Raw genomic sequence first — 21,198 nt, forward strand, 5'->3', positions numbered from 1 at the left:
AACCTCAAGGCAAGCAATATCCGTAATTGTCCTCCCACTCAATCACTCGTACTGGCACACCCGGCTCCGAGGGCTTCCACCGCAAGCTCGGTACACAACCACCCATTTGCTGATCAAAAACAACCTTTACGCTCGCCGTGTTCCTGTTCCCAACCGCTTTGCACCCCGTAATCACGTCCTCATCTGGGTTCCAAAGCACGACTCTGGGTAGCCCCCATTCTTTTGCCTCGGCCAGGGCTGCTTCAAGGAGAACCTGCGTATCGGCGACTTTCTGAGCCTTAGTCTGGCACTCCACCCCATGCACAATTCTCAGAATCCGAAGTTTCTTGGCTGGGATATCATGCGCCCAGTATAACCAGCTCCTCGAGTTGCCCGTCTTGGCGCCCTTGTAAGTGATCGTCTTCCCCGTCATTTTCACCGCGTCAAATTCAGCGCGGGCAAGCTGCCATTCTAGACGGGCATAGGTTGGGGCAAAGGCTACATGCGTCTTCTTGCCAGACGGCATGTCTCTGAAGCGAGCGCTGAGCTGGTAGTTGTCATGCTTGCAAAGCAAAGGGAGATCCTCGAGCCGAAGAAGGTCTACCGTGACAGCATCAGCGCGCCCTGTAGGCCGATATGAGAACGATGGGGCTCGGGGCCGTGGTCCCTCTCCTGGGGTTTGTGGTGGTGAGTCGATAGGCGTGAGGGGGGGCGATTGCGGCAGGGAAAGCAGGATGAGGTTAGCTTGCTTTCCCTGGTATGCCAACCATCCAAGACCGGTATAGTATTCCCTTCCGCTGTCGCTGAAGAACACGCTGCATTCACTGTCTTCATCCATCCGCTCCTTCACATAGCGGAGCAGATACGCAGCCATGCCTAATCGACGCCAAACCGGTGTTGTGAAGACGTGTCGGATGGTGTAACCATATGACTCCCTAGCAGTTCCATCGGAGACGAGGATCTTTTGGCGTATAGCTTCACAGCTCGCGATGATCTGTCTTGGGTATCCCTTGAGATAGAGGACCCACTGTCGACAGTCAGAGCGAGTAAGCTCATGTTGTGTGAGGTGACGCTCGCGCTCGATGAATTCGTGAGGATTAGGGCAGGCTTCAGCTCTTAGTTCAAGAGCAATGCGCTGCTGCTCCGGCGTGGCTTCGTCGAAGACAATATCATCGAGCGTCAAGCCCATTGGTTGGGCCATGCTGATTTAGGTAGTGTTGTAACTTATTGTAAGTCCGTAGCTCGGCAGGTGGAGATGGAATTTTCCTGATGACCAGGGTTCCAGGCTTTGATGCGAGTGGAGCTCAACGGCTGCAGGAAAGCTGTGGGTCCAGAAAGATGGTTGATGATTTCGTAGTTCGTCTGACGATAATCGGAATGTTAGAAGAGGTAAGGGACCCGGGACTTATATAGGCGGAAGAGGAATGTTACGCCAGGCAGATGGGCATGTTCAAAACTTAGTTGAAGAGGGTTGCTGCACGAGAGTCTGAGAGGCTTCACAAATGTGACAAGACACATTAAACAAGCCTTTTCACAGCCCTTCTCGTCAGCGGGAGAGAGAAATAAGCTTTCTTCTTCCGCCGTGGTGGGCTCCCCCCCAACCCCGTGATATGTGCCTCATGGGGATCTCCAGACCAGACTTGCCCAATTGCACAGGACTCAGCGTCGCACTTGCCCTCCCCGGGTCTTATCATTTTGTCATCATCAGTGGCGTTTAAGAACAGGACACATGCTGAAAATCTCGCAAACAATCTGGAAACAGCGGTTAGGTGTAGGTCCAAAGTATGGAAACAAGCTCATGGGGATTGGGACTGAGATGCGGACAGGGATGACCCGATGCAGTGGTCAAGATAGCGAGTTATGACACTGCAGATCGCATGCATATGCCATCTCTTTGGGACTGGAACTTTCAAGTCCATCCTACTCCTTCCAACTCCTAACTCCAAAGAGACTGGTAGCTTAACCACTACGACGGGTCAAGTGACTTGACCAGATACCGGGAATAGGTCGGGGAGTGTTGACAATCACTGCGGCTTGCATGCCGCAGGACAGCCTTCGGTGGTTGTGAAATCGGACGCCGAAGAGGAGGACAGCCCGGGATACGGACCTCCTCTCTCGGTCCATTACACCCGAAGCTGGGAATCTACCACACCTCTGGAGACAGGTGTAAGCGGGCTTGTTCCGCGGAAGACAACAGCACGCCAATGGCATGATGGGTGAGGTGATTGTCACTCGCTACAGACACGAGAATGAGCAAACCATGGTTTGCTCGTTGGAGATCGGAGAACTTGAGATGGGACAAGAAAAATGGATGGGTTGTATCACCGTCCACGTCTAAGACCGAATGGCTTGGCATCGCCAAGCTCATTCTTGCCAACTGGATGTTCGCCCCATGAGTCTTGCCTGCTCAAGCCTAGGCTGTTGAATCGCTCGTAATACCCATTCTCTGGGGGAAAACCGATTGGGTCGAGATTATAAGGCCGAAAGATTGGAGAATTGAACTAAGTTGCCGTCCCGAGAATGAGTTGGTTGGCCCGGACTGGCAAGAGGTGTCGTCAAAAACGGAGTGGGGCCTAGTGCCGGCAAGCCACAATTGCCACGGCCACCTAGCCCCAAATTGCCCCGCCCTGTGGCTCAAGCGCCAGCACATGAGTGGTCGGAACCGGCACCAACTCATTCCGCAAAATTTCCACGAGCCCTGCCAATTACCAACGCACACAAAATTTGGTCTCGATATCGGTGCATGGTAGCGACTTCGAATCTTTGACGGCCCCGGACACAGCATCAAAGGTACGCGCGACCCCATTTCCCTGCCGACTGTAATTGCCCACGACCCTCCTGCTTTTTCCTCTTCATTTTCGCTTTTCGCACTTCTCCAAGCACCCTGCTGGACCGACCTTACTAACACGACAGCATCACCAGACAGTCGACCAAAATGGCGGAACTCAACATCGGAGCGACAGCGTGGCGCCGCGTAGAGGTTGGCCGTGTTCTCAAGCTTGAGAGCGGCAGCCTCGCTGCTATCGTCGAGATCATCGACCACAAGCGCGTATGTTTGAACCCAACCCACCGAGTGGACGCCGAGCACCGAATGGCGATATCTACGATGAAGTGAATCGTGAATTGGACAGAGAGAACTAAAACAGTGGACTTCAGGCTTTGGTCGACGGCCCCTCCTCCAACGAGAAGCTCGTCACCCCCCGCGGCGAGGTCTCTTTCGCCAACACCCTCCTGACCCCCATCGTCATCGATAAGCTCCCCCGCGGTGCCCGGACAGGTACCGTCAAGAAGGCCTGGGAGGCTGCCGGCGTTGACGCCAAGTGGGCTGCCACCAACTGGGCCAAGAAGCAGGAGAAGCAGGAGAAGCGCCAGGCCCTTACCGACTTTGACCGCTTCAAGGTTATGCGGTTGAAGAAGCAGAGAAGGTTCGAGGAGCGCAAGGCTCTCGCCAAGATCAAGTCCTCGGCTTAAGCGTTGGGAATGGGCGTCTTGGTAGATGGGAAGCGTTTGGTTCGGCATGGTTCTCTGGGGGAGGAAAAGATGGGATTTCTAGGAGGGTCAGCATAAGGGTTCAGCACAACACGGATTTGCTGAGTTATTCACTGCGTCTATTTCGGAAGGCCTCTTATGTCACACTCAACAACGATTGTGGCCGGCGTCATGAAAAGTGCGAATTAAAAGCCAAAAATGACATCCACCTCACAAGCAAACCATCGAGGGCAAACTGTCGAGTGCCGAAACTACGGGATTAGGTTGGTGACAGTGAGCTCTGTCCGTTAAAATGAATACCCCAAGAATACATGAGGACAATGCACTTGCCAAAATCACTCTGCCGTCTTCTGTTCTTATTCTTCGCGACGTTTGAGTTACATTACTGTATATAATTCTCAATTCCACATCCATGTGTTCATGACGAGATGGAAGCCTTGATAACAGCTCCTGATCCACTATCGCGATAAGAGAGCAATCGAGCTCCGTAGTTAGGAGAAGGCAGTTGGAGTGAATATGGAAATCCCCAGATTACCTAATTGGGACTAGGGTCTTTTGTGGCAGCTTGCGGGTGCTCCAAGCCCTACCTGAAAATTGGAGCCGAAACTTTTCTTCGCACCACGACGAGAGTCTTCCTACCCCCGCATAGCAGGTGTTAACGTCAGTTTCGATATCAATGTGAGTGCAGCGCGGGAAGCGATTCCCCATGTCTTTTTACGACCCCTTTAAACGGGACAGACCGTCCAAGGTCGCACTTCAAGCTCCAGCTTGACTTGTTTCCCGGGGGTGGTTTGTGTGTGCGTTAGTTTGCGAAGCCAGGAGAGGAGAACTGACAAGGTCCAACCCATCAACTAGCAGTCAAGATGGCCAACCCCCGTGTCGAGGAACTCCCCGAGGAGGAGACCAAGAAGACCCAAGTCGAGGAGCTCGATGACTCCAGCGACGACTCCGATGTTGAGGCCGGCGATGCCAGCCTCCCCGCCGGCTCGACCACCATGGTCCATTCGCGCAACGAGAAGAAGGCTCGCAAGGCCATCGAGAAGCTGCACCTCACCCGCGTCCCCGGTATCACCCGTGTGACTCTCCGCCGCCCCAAGAACGTGAGTTTTACGTTGGGAAGGGAAGGACGGTCCTCTGTGGATTGGGAATGCTGTTTGAGTTGGGCGTGGAATTGAAGTGCGGGGTTATATGGGAAAAGGAACGTGGGCTGACCAGGGTGTGGGAGGTATAGATTCTCTTCGTGATCAACAACCCCGAGGTTTACAAGTCCCCCAACAGCAACACCTACATGTGAGTAGAAGAGTCGATGTAGCTTGTCGTAGGGTTTGCGATGCTTGGAATGCTGACCCCGCTTCACAGTGTGTTCGGTGAGGCCAAGATTGAAGACCTCAACGCCAGCGCTCAGGCCGCCGCTGCCCAGCAGCTCGCCAGCCAGTCCGCTGAGCACGACCACGCCGGCCACGACCACTCCCACGAGGGCCACTCCCACGCCGCCAAGGAGGAGGAGGAGGATGACGCCGAGGAGGTCGACGCCGAGGGCATTGAGGACAAGGACATCGAGCTTGTCATGACCCAGGCCAACGTCTCCAGAAAGAAGGCCATCAAGGCGCTGAAAGAGAACGACAACGACATAGTCAACTCGATCATGGCATTGAGTGTCTAGGGTTGAGAGTTGCGTCGTCCTTTTAGCAAAACAAATATAAAGATCAGCCGTCCCTAAGGGGTTGAGGCTGTCTGTTCTGGCATAAGCCTTCTCGTTGGCCAAATGGTACCTCCTTTTTATGACTTGGTTTAGAGATGTCATATGTGCCCCGCCATCAGTTCTTGAAAAAGCTCTACACAGTAACATGTGTCTGCCCACGCATTGGGAATGCGAAAGTAATCGAATTTGAGTTGTTGTACCTGCTTCATCTCCTAAAAACTCTAATATAATGTAACCAACTCAGTCAATGCATTGTTTTCTCACATTCAGTGAGTTCACATTCAAGATTCCATCCCGCCATTCAAGCTTGGCCAGCTCGCGAGATCCCGGAGCTAGCCAACAAGCCCTGCCCGTTGATTCCGTGGAGCAATCACGTGATTGGAGATTCCGCGCCCGGCAAACGTTGCTTGGATTCGGCAGACTCAACGCAACGACAGCGACGCAATTCCACCCCTCCAGACCATCTCAGAACCACCGCAAAAATGGCCGCAGTAGGTTTCCCTCTGTCAATTGAACCCGTTGCCGTGTTGTATCATTGTCCTCTGCTGGGAGGAGCCCCCGGAGGCAAAAGCAGCAGGGAACCTAGCACCTCCGAAGCACCAGAGCTGAGCTAATTTTGTGTTTCTCTCTTCGCCTCTTCTAGCGCAGCGCAGCTCTCAAGGTCGACTGGGCCAAGATCACCACCTCGCTCGGCCTGCGCGGCCAGACGGTCGCCGGCCTCCAGGCCTTCAAGAAGCGCAACGACGACGTCCGCCGCAAGGTCCAGCAGCTTTCCGAGCTCCCCACCACCGTCGACTTTGCCCACTACCGCTCCGTCCTCAAGAACCAGGCCGTTGTCGACGAGATCGAGAAGCGTTTCACGGCCTTCAAGCCCGCCACCTATGACGTCTCCCGCCAGCTCAAGGCGATCGATGTGTTCGAGGCCGAGGCCGTCAAGAATGCCGAGGCGACCAAGCAGAAGGTCGACTTGGAGTTGAAGGACCTGGAGAAGACGCTGGCCAACATTGAGAGCGCCAGGCCGTTTGAGGAGCTTACTGTTGATGAGGTTGCTGCTGCTGAGCCGAGCATTGATGAGAAGACTGCCAAGTTGGTCAGCAAGGGCCGCTGGTCTGTGCCTGGGTACAAGGTATGTTTTGAGTTGGGAGGATTGGGGGTATGTGGGAGGATGATGCTAACCACGCTGGGGTTTGTAGGAGAAATTCGGCGATCTTTCCGTCCTTTAAGCGGCATCATGAGCTTAGTGCTGCTGCTGCCATCATCACTACGACGATCATCCACCGTTCCTTTTTCCATGTGTACTCTAGCATTGTAGATAGCCTAAGACGCGCTGCTTGGGGAAGAGGGGCTGCCACCGCTGTGGTCAACATCATTGCGGAGGAGAGAATTTTACCTTGTTAAAATCCATGCGGTTTTGGGCCAGTTACTCTTGCTGTTCTCTAGCGTTGGTGGACGTGGTGAGGTTGCTTTCCATTGCGATAATACCCCAGGATACATCCAGACATTGTTTGTGTTTGGTGATGGTTCTCTCTCATGTACGCCATGCCAACCAGCTTCTTTAGCTTGAGGACTTTTGGGTAGAATGTATGGATCATGGCCGCTCATGTGGGGGGCATCTCACCATCCATGCCTGCACCATCCCTATGGCTCGTTCTGCCTTGCATACTGGCCTAGGAGAAACGCCTTTGTTGCTTGCGTCCATAGTCACTAGTAGATCCAAGTGGAGGCTCTCACAAGATGAGTCCTCGTCATCAGAGCACTTGTTTGGCGAGGGAGGTCTATGTATACTAACACACACTGCGGCTCAAGAAGCGTGCCTTTAGATTTTGGGTCTTGGTGGATGGGTGTGTTTGGGGGGGGGAGGGGAGGGCATAAGCAAAGGGGCCAGGTTGTATTTGCCGGTTCTCTGTCAGTCTTGGTGGACCAATTAGATACCTTGCAGATTTCGTGTTGATGTGCTTGCTGCCCATCATGCTGTGGATTCAACCATCTAACTGCTGCTGCAAATGGTTCTAGTTACCTGGGGTGTAGGGTTTGAAATGGGACTGGTAAGTTTTGTTGCGGTGCTGGTTTGTGGTAGGTTTAGTTACCAGCTTATGATGGATATAGGTTCGAGAAGCTGATATGGAGGTAGGATCATACGAGTCTGTCACGGTCTATCTAGAGTTGGGAGTATGTTGCATTCTTCGGCCCATGCGTGGCTGTCTATGTCATCAAGGGGTATGTATCACTACTGATTGTCAACATGGTAGTAGGGGATGTAATATCCGAGACAGGCGTGGAGATTATTATCAGGTGCTGGACAACGGGGGTGGAAATGCCGGATGATGGAACACATGGTTATGAATATGGAAGTGGCCGTGTCGTGGTGTAGGTTTGGGTCATTGATTGTCTTTCCTGTGGGATCTGACAGTGTTAGTGATCTGTAGCTATCAATCGAAGCAGAGGCAGGCTCTAGGCTACGGTTAGTGTGGGCTAGCTAGGACTACCTGATGTGTTTCCCTGCCCATGAATGGCTGTCATTATTTGTTCAGTGGTGAAGGGTTATACAGAGCTCTATGGAAAAAAAGTTGGTTGAAGGATTGCAGTTGCGATTCCTCGTGCCTGGGTGAGGTGGTTATAGCAAGGTCTCGAAGTTGCAGTGTATGGAGCCTGAAACAGTACGAGGAGGCATGTCGAAAGATGCCGCTCTCAGTTGGCATAAGACAACCTTCCATAGAAGGGCAGTGGCGCTAGCTGCATTTGATTGTCGGTTCGTGACAAGTTGTATTACTTTTTTGCCCTCTCACTATTATCAGAAGACTACTTACTATTAGTACACAAAGTCCGTGGAAACAGCTCGGTTCCAAGTATGCTGCTTCAAGTTTCTGATGCCATCCCCTCTGCGGAAACGGATGAGGTGAATTCATCACTTTGAGCCATAGTATACATCAGGTCAAACTCCCCAATCGGTTACACTTTTTTATACAATGGCTCAGTTCATATATCTCAATATTCGGCCTACCTCTTTTGGAGGAGTAGGCAGTTGTATCTAGACAGCCGAATGAATATCTTGTATCAAGCAATAGTCGAACTATGATGCCAGAAAAAGAAGACTGGCCGGATGATTGACCAAACAATACAGGACAAATCTTGAATTGTTAAATGACGGACAGGTTAGTTTCTTGGATTTGCTGTGCTTCAATGTCCTCCACTCTGATTCAGGCATGTTGAGCCTCAAGCCTAGCGACTGTAGTTTCGACTTTCTGGTTTTGTAGCAATATGTTAACTTCTAGTAACATGTTAGAAATCTGAAAGGAAGCATATCAGTACCGGTTCCAAATACTATCTGAGGGATTGTATCGCTTTTTTCGGTATTGCTAGGCAGCATGCGCCCTTTGTTTACATCGTCCACCATCAACTCAGGGGAACCCTAACCCTCCATATATCATGCCATAGCCTGCTTAATCATCCACCCCACCAAAGCTTCATCCCATCATACAACAATGACGGAGCAGCTTCCGAGCTTCAATTCCTTCAACGACCTACCGATACGGTTTGCACCTCCGAATACCTCGAATCACCAGCCCAGACCTCTGGAACTGTCAATTTCACAACCACTACGGAATTACTGCCCGAATCATTCCCGGCAAAAGTACCACTCAAAATGTCCTTCGGCTCCAAAAAGTTCCGCAGCTCCGCCGAATCCAACACCTTCGGCGCCCGCTACCGCGCCATGATGGCCAAGCGCCCCTTCCTCCTCTTCGGCCTCCCCTTTTTGACAGTCATCATCGGAGGCTCCTTCGTCCTCACGCCCGCCACCGCGATCCGGTACGAGCGCCACGACCGCAAGGTCAGGACCATGACGCGGGATGAAGAGCTGGGTATCGGGCAGCAGAGGAGGAAGGTGGACATGAAGGAGGAGTACTACGTGAGTTTTCTTCTGTCACGCTGCAAAGAGACATATTGTTTGTGGGGCTGACATGTGTTGGTTGTTGTGCAGAGATTGGCAGCGAAGGATCTCGACGATTGGGAGCAGAAGCGCGTCAAGAGGTTCAAGGGGGAGAGTGATGGTATTTTGTGAAGACGTGCGCGCTCTGTGACAGGTGAGATGATGGGGGGTGTTTACGAAGGGATGATGGAGAAACTCGGCCGCGAGCAGCATAATCTCACCGCCGACTTACCCAGCCTTCCAACTTTACGAATCCCTCCAGGCCGCAAGTTGGGTTGGGGGTTTGTTATTGTCATTGTCGGCTGACCATAGCAACCCCCAGTCACGCGCGTACAAAAAAGAGACACGCGCGCCTTGTTTTTGTACGACGATGATTGATCCGATGGTTTGGGACTTACTCGTGCAACATTGAAAAGAGGGCGGCTGTTGTCTTGTCACTATTACGCCGAAAATCTCCGACAGCTGTTACTCGCCCCCCCTTGCCTTTTCAGATGTTTGATGGGAGAGATGGGGGGTGTCAGTTTTCGATCATAATATCAGTCAAGATCACAAAGCAGTACGGCCGAGCGGGATCGACTTCCGGGCACACGGTGATGGTCTCAGGGACTTTTTGATGATGGGGGTTTTGTCTCCGCCATCCTTGGCTTCAAACCCGGACGTTATCTCCACATTTTGACTCTGGGAGCCTCCCGCGCTTTCCCGCGGCCGAGAGTCAAACCAGTCTGTCGGAGAGATCACATATTCAATTTTTTTTTGTCTCTGAAAGACGGGGAAATTTTTTATATGAGCCGGTTGTTGTCGCACACAAGCCACATTGACAGGGGTGGTTGAAGATATCGGGGAAATACTCCGGGGCTGGGTAGGGTACTTGACAACTGATATAGTTATCAGAGCCAAAACAGACAAAGACAGGTTGGTTACAGCCGGTGTTTTTGTCTGGTCTCACCTTAGCTTTGGGTATTGCCTAGGATCGGGTCTGCTCATCCGAGGTTGCCGGTGACAAAATCAACAATAGTGGTTGTTGGAACCGGGAATTTGATCACTTTTACCAAGTGTCGGGTTTCCGGATTGCTGGTGATGATGGCTGTAATGGATCCGATTGGATCCAGACCCTTGGGAGGAGGAGGAGGATGGGGGCTAGTTGTTCTCAGCGATGGGATGATGACGGTGCTTAGGTTGCTGAGGATTATGATAGCTCGTGGCTGACGGGGAGGCGAGGCTGCAGAAGGAATAAGTGATGGGATTTTTGACAACACAGAGATGCATGCATACGTTGCCGCCAGCTTTGCTGCTGAGTACCACCACCTCCACTACCACCACCACCAACAATACACAAAACAACGGCCAAAAATATCATCTTTTTTTTCATCCAACAAGAGGATCTAACTTTTGGGCGCCCGTTCCAACAAGACAGTAGCTGTAGTGTCTAGTGTTTGATGTTTGCAGGGTGCATATGTCATTGACCCAGTGACCCCTCTTGTACATAGGAGTTTGAAGCCAACAAACCATAAAAGATTTGTTTATGTCAAAAACGCGGGGAGGATTTTCCCTACGCCTCGGGCACAAGCGTTGATCTGCGGATCATCCGCCCGCATTTTGTTTCAGAAGATGGTTTGTGTGTGTTGTCTATGATATAATGTGATCTCGATGCGTCATTGCGTTGGCTCTTTCCGGGGTTTACACACACACACACACACATGCGGCAAGGGAATCCGAGGGTGATTTGAGGCAATACGATACGGCCGTCGCCGACAAAAGCCACCAAGGCGTTGCCATGTGGTGTTTTGTGTTTTGTTAGTCATAATTTAAAGGAGGCGGGTCGTCAATCCTAAAGGAGTAGGTTGAATAGTAGGGGACTCTGTGTGGGTGTTTACACTTTGCGCCTGCGTCTCATGAGTATTCCAAATTATGCGGGAAAGCATTAGTGTTATCTACACACGGTGTCCCCGCGTTGACAGGGCTGGAATTCGTCTGGTCTTTTCAAGAGAGGGGATGAAGGCCCGGCTGTCTGTGTGTGTGCATATACATCGACATATCTACTTCCCCCCGCGCTTGATGCCCGGTGGGCGGGACTCACAGACTCGCGCAGAGCGGGTAGGCTAAGGTAGTGCCTGTGGTGGGTAGGTATTCGGCTTGTTGCACTGGCGTGAGCCCAGCCTCCTGGTTGGGAATTCATAGAATATTTGTCACTGAAAGCCCAAGAGGCGGTTAGAGAGAAACCTGGTGCGACCTGCTGTGTAAGGCGAGGAGGCTTTTGGCAGGTTGCTTGGGCGGTTGAAGATAGGTAGGCTGGAGAGCTTCATCGTCATGGGCGTTGACCCCTGATTGTTGCATTGATCTCTGCGCCCGGTCTGGCGGGATTATGTGTCTGACGCAAAGGGTCATGCAAAAAGATGGGATGGTCGCCGAATAACCTGAAGTAACCTCGCAATTACTTGATGATATCCGCAAAGGGATGTGCGTTGTGGAAATGGGAAACAAAAGATCCCGAAAAGGTTTTGAAACGTTTTTTTGACGTATTTCGTGCCACCCAACCATCATCCAGTCTGTCAATCATCGAGCTCATTGGGCGAGATAACAACGATCCCGAAACTGCCGATCATAGGGAGGGGAGGGTTGAAAGGGCTGATGACGGGATGAGTCCTCGATCCCGGGATGACTGGATGTCGCGAAAGTGCCGCCGCCACAATTCCAAGTTGGTTCGTCCATGTTGACAGTCTGGACCGACCTTCACGGGCCGGCCATGGTGTACATAGGACAGTGCGATACCGTCAATATTTTGATGTTGGATGCTTCAAACGGAACGATGGCTTGCAGCTCAGGCCTCGAGGCTTGCCGCTGCTGAAAGTGGCTTGCTGACAACTCGGTGTGGAGCTCAAGGCTGATGATATGATGGTGGGGAACATGTCTCTCCTCTTCAAGAATAGACGGAACCTTTCTTACTATTCGGCATGCCGCTCGTCCCGCGTCGTCTTGACTAGATTCCCGAGCGGTGAACCCCGCTATGATATTCATAGAGTGCTGACCCCTGGTGTTATCTCCCCAATGTCTCGATTCCCACCTGCAAGGGATGACTGCTGATGGGACATCATGATGGATAAAGTGACTGATGATCAAGAGAAGCAAGGAGGGGACTTGGTGCCAAGATGCAGGTGAGCGGCTGTGGTTCGCACAAATAACTCGCTAGCGATCTGCGGATCAACCACACTGCTGGAACAGCAGGATTTCAAGCCACAGGGCCTGGCACCGCTTTGGATGTTTTATCCCCGCGTTGATGGCTGCTGGCTGCTGATGACTGGGCGGTTTATCCCAATCTGGCTGTCTAAAAAAGGCCAGTGAGGCAAGGCTCTCCAATCATGGGGTTGGAGGACACTGCCGAAGGAGGGGACGTTCCTTGAGTCCCGTGAGCAGAAGCATTCCAAAGCAAGGTACGAGATTTTCTTTCTGGTTGCCACGAGTTCTTGCTCGGTTCAGTCAGGGCCAGTTGCCCCTTTTGGCCAACGACCGGTCTTGCGAGGCTTGTCGTGATGGAATAATGATGGCGTGTTGAAATTGCGGGAGGATCGCAGTATACAGATCGAAAGAAAGCGTGGGAAGCGATGCCTCAAGAGGCCCTCGGATCGATCTATTTTTCTTCAAAGGTGGAGGCCGAGTGGAGGAAGCAAACATGTTCGCACGTTCGTGGCTTCGATGGGATTCCCAATGTGACTGAAAATCTTGAAATCTTGCGCCCTGTGATCTGCTTGGCTGCGCTCAGTATTTCGCCATTGCCATCGCCAATTCTCCCTCCCGGGCCAATTTGCGAGCCCTTTCCGGTCGATTACTATCATTTTGAAGGCCGAGGGAGGTTGCCGGCCATGGTCCACGGCCCAAGACATCTGTTCCTGCTAACGTGAAAGAGGCAAATGGTCGTCGCAGAAAATTGGCGATTTCTGGGGAGCTCTGGGCAATCGATGGGGCCGTGCCCGATGTGTCGATACCACCCATGTCGCAAGTTGCCCAGCGATGCCCAGCTTTGGCGGGGAAGATGATGTCTGCCCTGATCAGTGATGACGTACCCTTGTACCGATTTTGAGGTTGCAAATTTTAGGAAGCACATCAGGGTGAATGGCAGCATGTGGAGGGAGGTACTGGAAACCGCGGGTTGCTCTCTGTGATTCCGGGTCAAAGAAATCAATAGGTAGTGAGACGGTGGAGGGCTTCATGAGCCGTCATCTTCTCCTCGGCCGGTATTCGTGTTATTCTGACAGCTGAAGCTTGCGCGGAGCGGAGTGGCTTGGATCTGGCCAGTGCTGAAAGAGTGCAGCTCTCATGGCTCGCTTGGGCGGATTGTAGCCCCACTCTTTTCGATGCATGGTGGTGTGCAGCGCTCGAGCGCCGTGTCCGGGCCACGGAACAGGCCTAGTCAGCCACCACATCCACCGCCCAATATCACGCTACTCTCTGTACGTACTCTCCGGGCTGGGTCTTGCATCAGCTGCAGGTACCACATATCTCGTCATGCCCGATCGGCAGCCTGCCATGAGCATGGGGGAGTAAAGCCCTCCATGCGTATATATCCCCGCTCCTCCCACCTAGCTGTACTATCGAGAGTTCCCGGTCTTCAGCAAGCCTCACCAACCACCACACAGATACCCTCGAATGTCCGGGTCCAGTCCAAGAGCCAACCACGGCTAGCCACCTCTTACAGACTATCAACTATATCTACCTCACCACCCACCACTCACCAGACGGCCGGTTATGTTCTGTGGCCTTCCTCACCACCACCACACCAGTCATCGAGCCCTCCGCAGTTTCCGGAGTCACAACCGTCTTAGAAGCGAAGCTGCCTCACATTCAACCATGCACTTCCGTCACCACCATAGCCAGCCGAGCAGTGCCAGCTCGCTGGCCAGATCCTCCATGGAGTCCTCATCATCTTCAGCATCACGACCTTCAACGAGCGGGGGAAAATCAGAACTTTCAGTCGACTGGGACCCGCTCCGTCTTCACCCACCTCTTGCCTGCGCCCCGGTTCCACATCTTCCCGAGGAGACGTCCAGCAGACGATATCAACCCCACGAGCTAAGGCAAGCTCGATCTATGCACAATCTCCGAGCCCAACAACACAACAGCCACACATCCCGGCACAACCACCAAGCCTCAACAGCAACTGTTATCTATGGGGGATTTGACTTTGGGTTCGACCATAGTAGAAGCCATCAGACCTCGGCCAGAAGACCACCCTCACCAACGCCAAGCACTGCTTCGGATGCCTCATCACTGGACGGCACTCGGGATGCCGAGGAGTGGGGCGATAACTTCATCGTTACGCCCCTCCCGGCCCCGCGCCGTCGCCCCCACCCTCAACACACCCCCGGACAACCGGCCGCCCTGTCCGAGGCCGACAATTTTATCAAGAGGGGCGGCTGGAAAAGACGAGGAATCGTCTTTGTGAGCGACACACCTGCTCTGGCTCCTGAGGAGGAGACTTGGGAGATCTAAGCAATCTTTCTTTCAGCTCACTGTACCATCGTCGACTATACTATTTTCTCTTTTGTCCTCCCTCTGTACACTTTAAATTTCCTTTTTCCACATGTACATGACCCAAAGCGGGTCTTTTCTGCATCTGAGCCGGCGTTGGGTATTTTTTGAGGCTTTTTGGGTCAAGGAATGGGTCACCATCAGTTGGTCAGGACATCGACTGGGCCCTTCATCGAAAGATTGGTCATGTCATTTGTGCATTTGGATGGAGTTTCATACATCACTCGAGATACCACTTTTTTTGTTACATTTTTCTTTGGATATGGGGGAGTGGGTTACCGCTACTACAACAGGTTACGGGCTTTAGGTGCCCATTTAGGAAATTCCGAGCTTATGCATGCAAGCAAGGGCGGCAGTGGATGGTCAGGCAATGGTCAGACAGACAAAAAAATAAACACTTTCTTCACCTTGTGCTTCATCTTCATCTGATCTCGTTGTGAAATCGGCCGTTACAGAATAAGCTTTTGTTTTGGCCCGTGCATTAGAAGATCACACTATGCTTCATCTTCAACTGATATTCTTTCCCCCCTTTGCAGCAGAATTGTTTTGTTTCAAGTAGCTGTACACTCGGGTAAGAAAACATTCGACTCCAACGGACAAGTCTGTGTGTAAGTCGAGAACAGGCCCAAAATGGCATCACCGAGCCACATCGGGAAAACACGGGAATAGCGTTGGCAAACACAAAGTGTGCCTATACAACAAGAAAACGAAAGGTCAAAGATTGCCGCAGTCACAATAGGTGTGGGTGACAAAAAGAAGTCATGAGGCCAGAAAATGGCTGAGGTGTGCGTCGTACTTGAGCCATCCCTTGCTTCCTTTTGGTTCGTGTACCTTACCTGGTGTACCTGCCTTGCCTGATGACAATAACCCCTGTCGTGGACATGCTGCAAGCACTACCGAAGCCACGCACGCCTTCTTTGTGACTTCCTCTTCCAGGAGCCATCTCTCTTTCCTCTCATTGTGAAAGCCGAGCCTCACCGAGCCGAACACACGAGCCGAGAATCTGAGTATGTACCTCCGTCTCCGCGCGCACTCCCCCGCCTTTGGTCATCGCAAGCCACGAGGCTCTCACAAGACGACTGGAACCATTTTCAGTATCCCTTAATTAAACAAGACGACTCGATATACGTGGCCCTCCGTGACCACCAAGTCGTCGTCACAAAAAAACCACCCTACCTATCTGCCATGGATGTCATGTCGCCCATGGCCAGTTTTTTCTTGTCCAAGGTTGAGTCATTCAAAAAAAAAAAAAAAAAAACGGCGGAAATTACACTACCTACCCTCCCGCCTAATAGCCTGGGCAGAAACGTTCCCGTGATGGAAAAAAAACCTGTGGTGATAACGTAAATCTTCCTTGATTTTTTTTTTCATGGTGTTTTCCCGTCCCTTGGCACCCACCACCACAAATGCACACAACTCCGTGCAAGTCCATTGGGTCTTGGCAGGGCAGGGTGACAATCATGGGTGTCCATGATGATGACACATTCAATCCCGCTCATCTGCACGAAATCCGTCCTGCACTATTCATACCCTTGCTTATACCGCAACTGATGAACTCATCACCTCACCCTGCCCAACAGCATCACAAATGACAACTGGCCGGCCGGCACTCCTCCAGAAGAAAACACTTCTCATCATGGCAGCACCGTCTCTTCAATGAAACCTCACCCTCCATTCAAAACCAGTTCCCATCCCCAACTTATTACAACATCTTCCATACCTCAAATTACAGCGTCACATATCCCACTCTTCCACTCACAAAATTTCCCTCGCCCATCATCCCACCCACTGCCAGCTCTCCCGGATAGTCTCACTTATACCATCAAAAACTAGCGGTCAAGATACTCCGACCTTCATCAAATCAAGAGGCGAAAACACACTCTACCACCTTAAAAAAAACTCCATGCCAATACTCCAAAATGCAACCCGACACACACCTTACACAACACTTCTCTCTTAAACTTCCAATCCCCAACTTTTCCATCCCGTTCCATCCAGAACAGCCATTTTTCTCCCCTCTGCCTTTTGGCATACATCCATCCGACCTAGCCAGTGTACCTGCATCCCGCCCCCGCATCCTTATCCTTATCGGGCATACCACACAGGAAAACATCACCAACAATCCCTACCTTACCCATCCATCGTACCTGCAGAGTGAACAATTTTCACTGCACTGCTGAAAAGAAAAGATGACTTGCATGCCTTGGGCTGGAATGCACACAGCTGAGAAAACTGCAACCTCACGGCTCACGCGGCAAAATTCTCAAAAACTAACACCAGCACCGTCTCATCGCCGTCGTAGAGTGTGTGTGTGTGTGTCAAATGATCAATTGATATCTAATCACATCCACATCTTGTAACTTGCTCTCATAGAAGCTAAACCTGTTCCTGTCAAAAAACATCAAGCAAAGCTGTCACACCAAGAAAATCTCTCCTACGGAGCATCCCCTCCTTTTCTCCCTCCGACTCTCCTGCAGGTACCACACACACCGAGTAGCGTCGGTACCTGAACCACCATCCGATCTCCCGCAGTAGCCAGCACCAGCCAGCCTGCCTTCCAAAGAAGCCATCCCATCACAGCACCTCAATACGACCCCCCTCTCCCGTCATAATAACTCTCCGCCACAAACGAATTCATATCCCCCGGCCAAATCCTCGTCGACCTAACCGGATGTCCACTCTTCAAGCTCAGCCACGGCAACTTCGCCCCTCCTTCATTCGGCGCCCACATCGCAATGGCAATATGATTCTCCGTCCCATTCGTGTAAATAATCCCATCCGGCACATGGAACTCGTTCTGAGGTCCAAACTTGGGAATATACCTTCCAAACTGATAGCCATTGACATAAAGCCATGCCCGGCAGCCATTCGCCGCCCTCTTGCTCTCGTCCGTCTCCTGAAACACAAAGCTCAGTGGCGTATCGTATATTCTGTCCCAGTTGATCGTCAACTTCGCAGACCAAAACCCAACACCTGGCTTGTCGAGTCCGTCCTTGAATGGATTTTTCGAGGTATCCCCAGACAGCGGAGCTCCCGGAAGGTGGTAGCCCATTCTCTCAGCAAACAGACCTCCTTCGTTCAGAGGGCCCCTCACCTTGTCTGCATAATACTCCCCCTTCCAGTTGCCCGTCAGCTTCCAGTCAATGGGCATGACGATATTGCGCAAAGTTTCGTCAAATATACCGTAGTTCATGATACCACGCGGTGACTTCATGCGGTTTGCCCCTACTATCAGGTTCTCCTCCAAGCCCATGTTGTCGACAAGGACAGTGAGGTTGTAGTTGACCAGGTTGTCGTAGTTCACCTCCAAGTCAGGAAGATAGTACAGCGTATCGTTGCCCTCGGTGCTGAGATTGCCGTCAAAACTGTAAAGGAATTGGTCGTTGAGCCAGACAGAAACTGCAAATCCCGGGCCGCCCTGGGTGTACAAGTTCAAGGCCGCCTTCACCCTTGCCGCCTGGAAGTGACCTCTGAAGACGAGCACTCCAGTGTGAAATCCATAGTCGGAGCCGTAAAGAGAGGTGGGTGTGTATGCAGGGGCAGTGTCGGTGTTGTTGGTCATAAGGACTGATCGAAGCCAGCCAGAATCGTCGTAATCCGACTGGATCTCAGGCAGACAGTCACGGTAATTCCACTCTATTCCAGTGACGAGATCCGGCGTGCCAGTATTGTCGGCAGACTTGTAGTCAATTGTGACTACCCAGTTACCATGCTCATTAAGTGTGTAATTCATTGGGTCGGAATTCACAGTGAGCATTCGAGCGAGGAGTGGAACGTTCATGATCTCGAGTGTGGTTGTCTCGTTGAAATCACCCATCAGGATCAGGCCCGTGGTGATCCCGCCCTCAAGCCAAGTCTCGGCTGCTGAACGGATCAGATAACCGCCGTAAACAATGATCGATGATGCCCCCTCGGAGTACGCTGGGACCAGATCCACCGTCCAGTATTTGTAGGCAGATTTTCGATCTGTAACACACAAAGTGTTAATCAAGACCCCGTCGTCGCAAGTACTTCTTCGCTGTGCAATACTAACTTTCAAAGTGCATATACACATAATTGTTGATCACTGCCCATTGTCTATCTGGACCGATTGTCCACTGAGCGGCAGTCGTATTGATGTCAGCGAAAAGATTGACACCGCTGCTTTCAAGGATGGGGTCTGCCCAGGGGTGGGTGAAGCGAAGCTCATGATACTCGCCAATATTTCCGTAGATCACAATGGTTGTCTTGTTGTAGCTGTTCCAGGTGAGGATTTCTGCCGAGCAGTAAGTCATAAAGAACCCGCCGAAAGGGTAGTCCGTGACGAGTAGCTTGGAGTCGCGACCAGACAACACGAAGTTGGCTGATCTTGCCGGCAGATGCCACCTCCCGGAGGCTGTGGGTAGCTTGAGAGTAAAGGCAACGTCGTCAGTCTGACGATAGTCACGGTGGCGGATAACGTAGAATGTGCCGAAGTCGCCGGTGAGCTGAGTTGCAACAAGCTTGTCGTCTGTGGAATTCATCTGAAACCCAACTATGCCTTCGGTCATGTTTTCGAATGGCATTGCTGCCAAGTACCCTGGAGAGACTTTGAAAAAGTTGGCTTGAAGCTTGAGCTCAGAGTATTTGGGTCGGCCAATGGTGCGGTCTTCAGCAATTGCCTGAAGAAGGTGTCAGCACGTGATGATCAAATCACAAAAATTGACAGACCGCTCCATAGTCGTAACTGGTGTAGACATAGGGATCTCCCAAGTTACCCCAGTTTGTTCCGCCAAAGATCTGGACGTGGTCAATGTTTGGCTCCTAAATAAGTCCCTGCAAAGACACTCACCATGTAGACGTTGAAAACCTTCACACCGGCCGCATAGCTGTTCTTGAAGAGCACGCGAGCCTGCACGTCGTCGAACAGCTTCACGCACTCATCATATCCCACAGACCCCCAGGTGTCATAAGCGCCGCCCTACGTGTTGAGTGTGTCAGTTTCGCAAAATCAGAGCAAGAAGGTCTCGGTAGTCATTTGATTCTTACTTGGAACTGCAACTAGTCAGCGTCTCTGGAGCAATGCAAGATGGCGGAGTAGAGATCTCATGAGACTCACCTCAGGGATTGTGTAGGGGGTTCCTGGACTCATGCCGATATGCTTCGACCAAAGATCTGTGTAGGTAGCATTCTCTGGCCAATCCTTCGCCGAACAGTCGAGACCAAAGGGATAAAGATCATGACCGTAGATATCAACTTCGCCCACACCGATGCCGGGGCGACTGTTTCCGGCGGGCCAAGCGTCGTTGTTGATGATGGGAATAGTGATGCTCGCGTTCTTTGCCTTCTCGATGAGCCATTGCATATATCCGTTGTCAGGAAATCCTTTGTAGCTGTCGGTGGACATGCTGGAGATATTGTCAACTGACTATCAGAAACGCATTCTGGACTGGCACCAACGAACGTGTATTCATTCTCTACCTGATAGAGAATGACCGGTCCTCCGTTGTCGACCTGCCATTTGGCCATGAGATTGGCAACCCTGACGACATAGCTGGTTGTGGAGTTAGCCTCAGTGCTGCGGATAGCCTTTGGTGACTTAACCTACTTTTCAGTAGCCTGTAGAAACTCGAGGTCGGCAGTTCGTAGAGTGGGCGTGGTTCTCTGCAGCCATCCCGGCAAGCCGCCTCCAGTGACTTCGCCATCTGCCACTGTGTCAGCTGTGTCTTGCTTGACTCCAGGGAACGGGGAAATAAAACCTACTGATGTAAGGCCCTGGCCGGGCAATGACATATAAGCCATTCGTCTGAGCGAATCCTATAAACAAGTCCAAATCAAACCAACCAACCTCGTCCCACTCTCCCCTCAGTGGCTCCAACATCATCCAGGGGACATAAATACTGATGGCATTGAAGCCCATGGCTTTGATCTTGGCCAGCACATCGCACCACAGCTCGGGGGACCGTGGCAGTCGGAAATAGTGGAATTCTCCGCTGTACAGCATGATCCGCTCGCCATAAACGCTGAGTGAGTTGTTGTCATAGGTCACAGCAGGGCCTTGCCAGCCTTCGGGGCGGACTTTGATACGTTCCTGGTTGTAGGTGTAATACGAGAATGGGGAGGACGTGGAGAAGTTTGAGGTCGAGTTCGTGGTTGGGTTGGAGACCGGTGTAGAGGTTGAACTGTTGACTGGGAGCTGCGGAAGAGGAAGTTCCCCTCCCGGGCTGGAACTGATCGTATGGTTGAGCTGCCAAGTGTAGTTCGGCATGACATAGTGTATAGTTGCCAGAGCTGGCGCCATGAGGGAGAGAGCCAAAATCATGGCGATGATGCCGGGGAGTCTCGCCATTGTGCCTTGGTGCAGACTGAATTCTGTCTGGGACCGTAATTTGGTGAGAAGAGATGGTCCTTGAAGGTCAAAGGTAGAGGAGCTGGATGAGCGGAAAGGGTTTGGAGGCTTCCAACGAAGGCCGGGTACCAGATGCTGGACGCCTACCTCCTCTGGAATCAACGTTGCTGGACGTCTCCTTCCTTCCTCTTTATACCGGCAACCGGTCCCGGCCGTCCCCCCAGTTTCCAGGCTGCGGCCATGTTTTGGGTTCCATGTCCGGAACTTGAC

At 51.9% G+C, this 21,198-nt stretch overlaps 7 protein-coding genes across 7 annotated transcripts; 5 read left to right on the forward strand and 2 right to left on the reverse strand.

Moving 5' to 3' along the window:
• Nucleotides 1–4: 4 nt before the first annotated feature.
• Nucleotides 5–1,180, reverse strand: QC764_114340 (uncharacterized protein; the record flags this gene model as incomplete). The annotated part of the gene is made up of 1 exon (XM_062942687.1): nucleotides 5–1,180. The coding sequence occupies one exon, from the start codon at nucleotides 1,178–1,180 to the stop codon at nucleotides 5–7; it is 1,176 nt and encodes a 391-aa protein (XP_062805674.1).
• Nucleotides 1,181–2,289: 1,109 nt separating this feature from the next.
• On the forward strand, nucleotides 2,290–3,450 carry QC764_114350 (uncharacterized protein; the record flags this gene model as incomplete). The annotated part of the gene is made up of 3 exons (XM_062942688.1): nucleotides 2,290–2,769; nucleotides 2,902–3,028; nucleotides 3,136–3,450. The coding sequence occupies exons 2-3, from the start codon at nucleotides 2,915–2,917 to the stop codon at nucleotides 3,448–3,450; spliced, it is 429 nt and encodes a 142-aa protein (XP_062805675.1). The 5' UTR covers nucleotides 2,290–2,769; nucleotides 2,902–2,914.
• Nucleotides 3,451–4,331: 881 nt separating this feature from the next.
• EGD2 (GAL4 enhancer protein) lies at nucleotides 4,332–5,131 on the forward strand (the record flags this gene model as incomplete). Its single annotated transcript, XM_062942689.1, has 3 exons — nucleotides 4,332–4,568; nucleotides 4,700–4,758; nucleotides 4,828–5,131. The coding sequence occupies 3 exons, from the start codon at nucleotides 4,332–4,334 to the stop codon at nucleotides 5,129–5,131; spliced, it is 600 nt and encodes a 199-aa protein (XP_062805676.1).
• A 521-nt stretch (nucleotides 5,132–5,652) lies between these two features.
• Nucleotides 5,653–6,657, forward strand: ATP7 (ATP synthase d subunit; the record flags this gene model as incomplete). Its single annotated transcript, XM_062942690.1, has 3 exons — nucleotides 5,653–5,661; nucleotides 5,814–6,296; nucleotides 6,364–6,657. 3 exons carry the CDS (start codon nucleotides 5,653–5,655, stop codon nucleotides 6,391–6,393), a joined length of 522 nt encoding a protein of 173 aa, XP_062805677.1. The 3' UTR covers nucleotides 6,394–6,657.
• Nucleotides 6,658–8,619: 1,962 nt separating this feature from the next.
• COX16 (Cytochrome oxidase assembly) lies at nucleotides 8,620–10,704 on the forward strand. Its single transcript, XM_062942691.1, has 2 exons — nucleotides 8,620–9,077; nucleotides 9,150–10,704. The coding sequence occupies exons 1-2, from the start codon at nucleotides 8,814–8,816 to the stop codon at nucleotides 9,228–9,230; spliced, it is 345 nt and encodes a 114-aa protein (XP_062805678.1). The 5' UTR covers nucleotides 8,620–8,813; the 3' UTR covers nucleotides 9,231–10,704.
• A 3,134-nt stretch (nucleotides 10,705–13,838) lies between these two features.
• On the forward strand, nucleotides 13,839–14,582 carry QC764_114390 (uncharacterized protein; the record flags this gene model as incomplete). The annotated part of the gene is made up of 1 exon (XM_062942692.1): nucleotides 13,839–14,582. One exon carries the CDS (start codon nucleotides 13,839–13,841, stop codon nucleotides 14,580–14,582), a length of 744 nt encoding a protein of 247 aa, XP_062805679.1.
• A 1,489-nt stretch (nucleotides 14,583–16,071) lies between these two features.
• On the reverse strand, nucleotides 16,072–20,928 carry QC764_114400 (uncharacterized protein; the record flags this gene model as incomplete). The annotated part of the gene is made up of 8 exons (XM_062942693.1): nucleotides 16,072–18,587; nucleotides 18,655–19,261; nucleotides 19,311–19,379; nucleotides 19,432–19,560; nucleotides 19,699–19,987; nucleotides 20,044–20,133; nucleotides 20,188–20,284; nucleotides 20,343–20,928. 8 exons carry the CDS (start codon nucleotides 20,926–20,928, stop codon nucleotides 17,206–17,208), a joined length of 3,249 nt encoding a protein of 1,082 aa, XP_062805680.1. The 3' UTR covers nucleotides 16,072–17,205.
• Nucleotides 20,929–21,198: the final 270 nt, after the last annotated feature.

This window comes from Podospora pseudoanserina, chromosome 1 (genome assembly GCF_035222485.1).
Source record: "Podospora pseudoanserina strain CBS 124.78 chromosome 1, whole genome shotgun sequence".
In the NCBI taxonomy this organism is placed as follows: domain Eukaryota; kingdom Fungi; phylum Ascomycota; class Sordariomycetes; order Sordariales; family Podosporaceae; genus Podospora; species Podospora pseudoanserina.

Excerpts from the sequence above, each read along its gene's own strand:
- COX16 (XM_062942691.1), top strand. The coding sequence starts at position 8,814 with ATGTCCTTCGGCTCCAAAAAGTTCCGCAGCTCCGCCGAATCCAACACC. Across the intron at positions 9,078-9,149 it reads ACATGAAGGAGGAGTACTAC|AGATTGGCAGCGAAGGATCT; the intron begins GTGAGTTTTCTT and ends GTTGTTGTGCAG.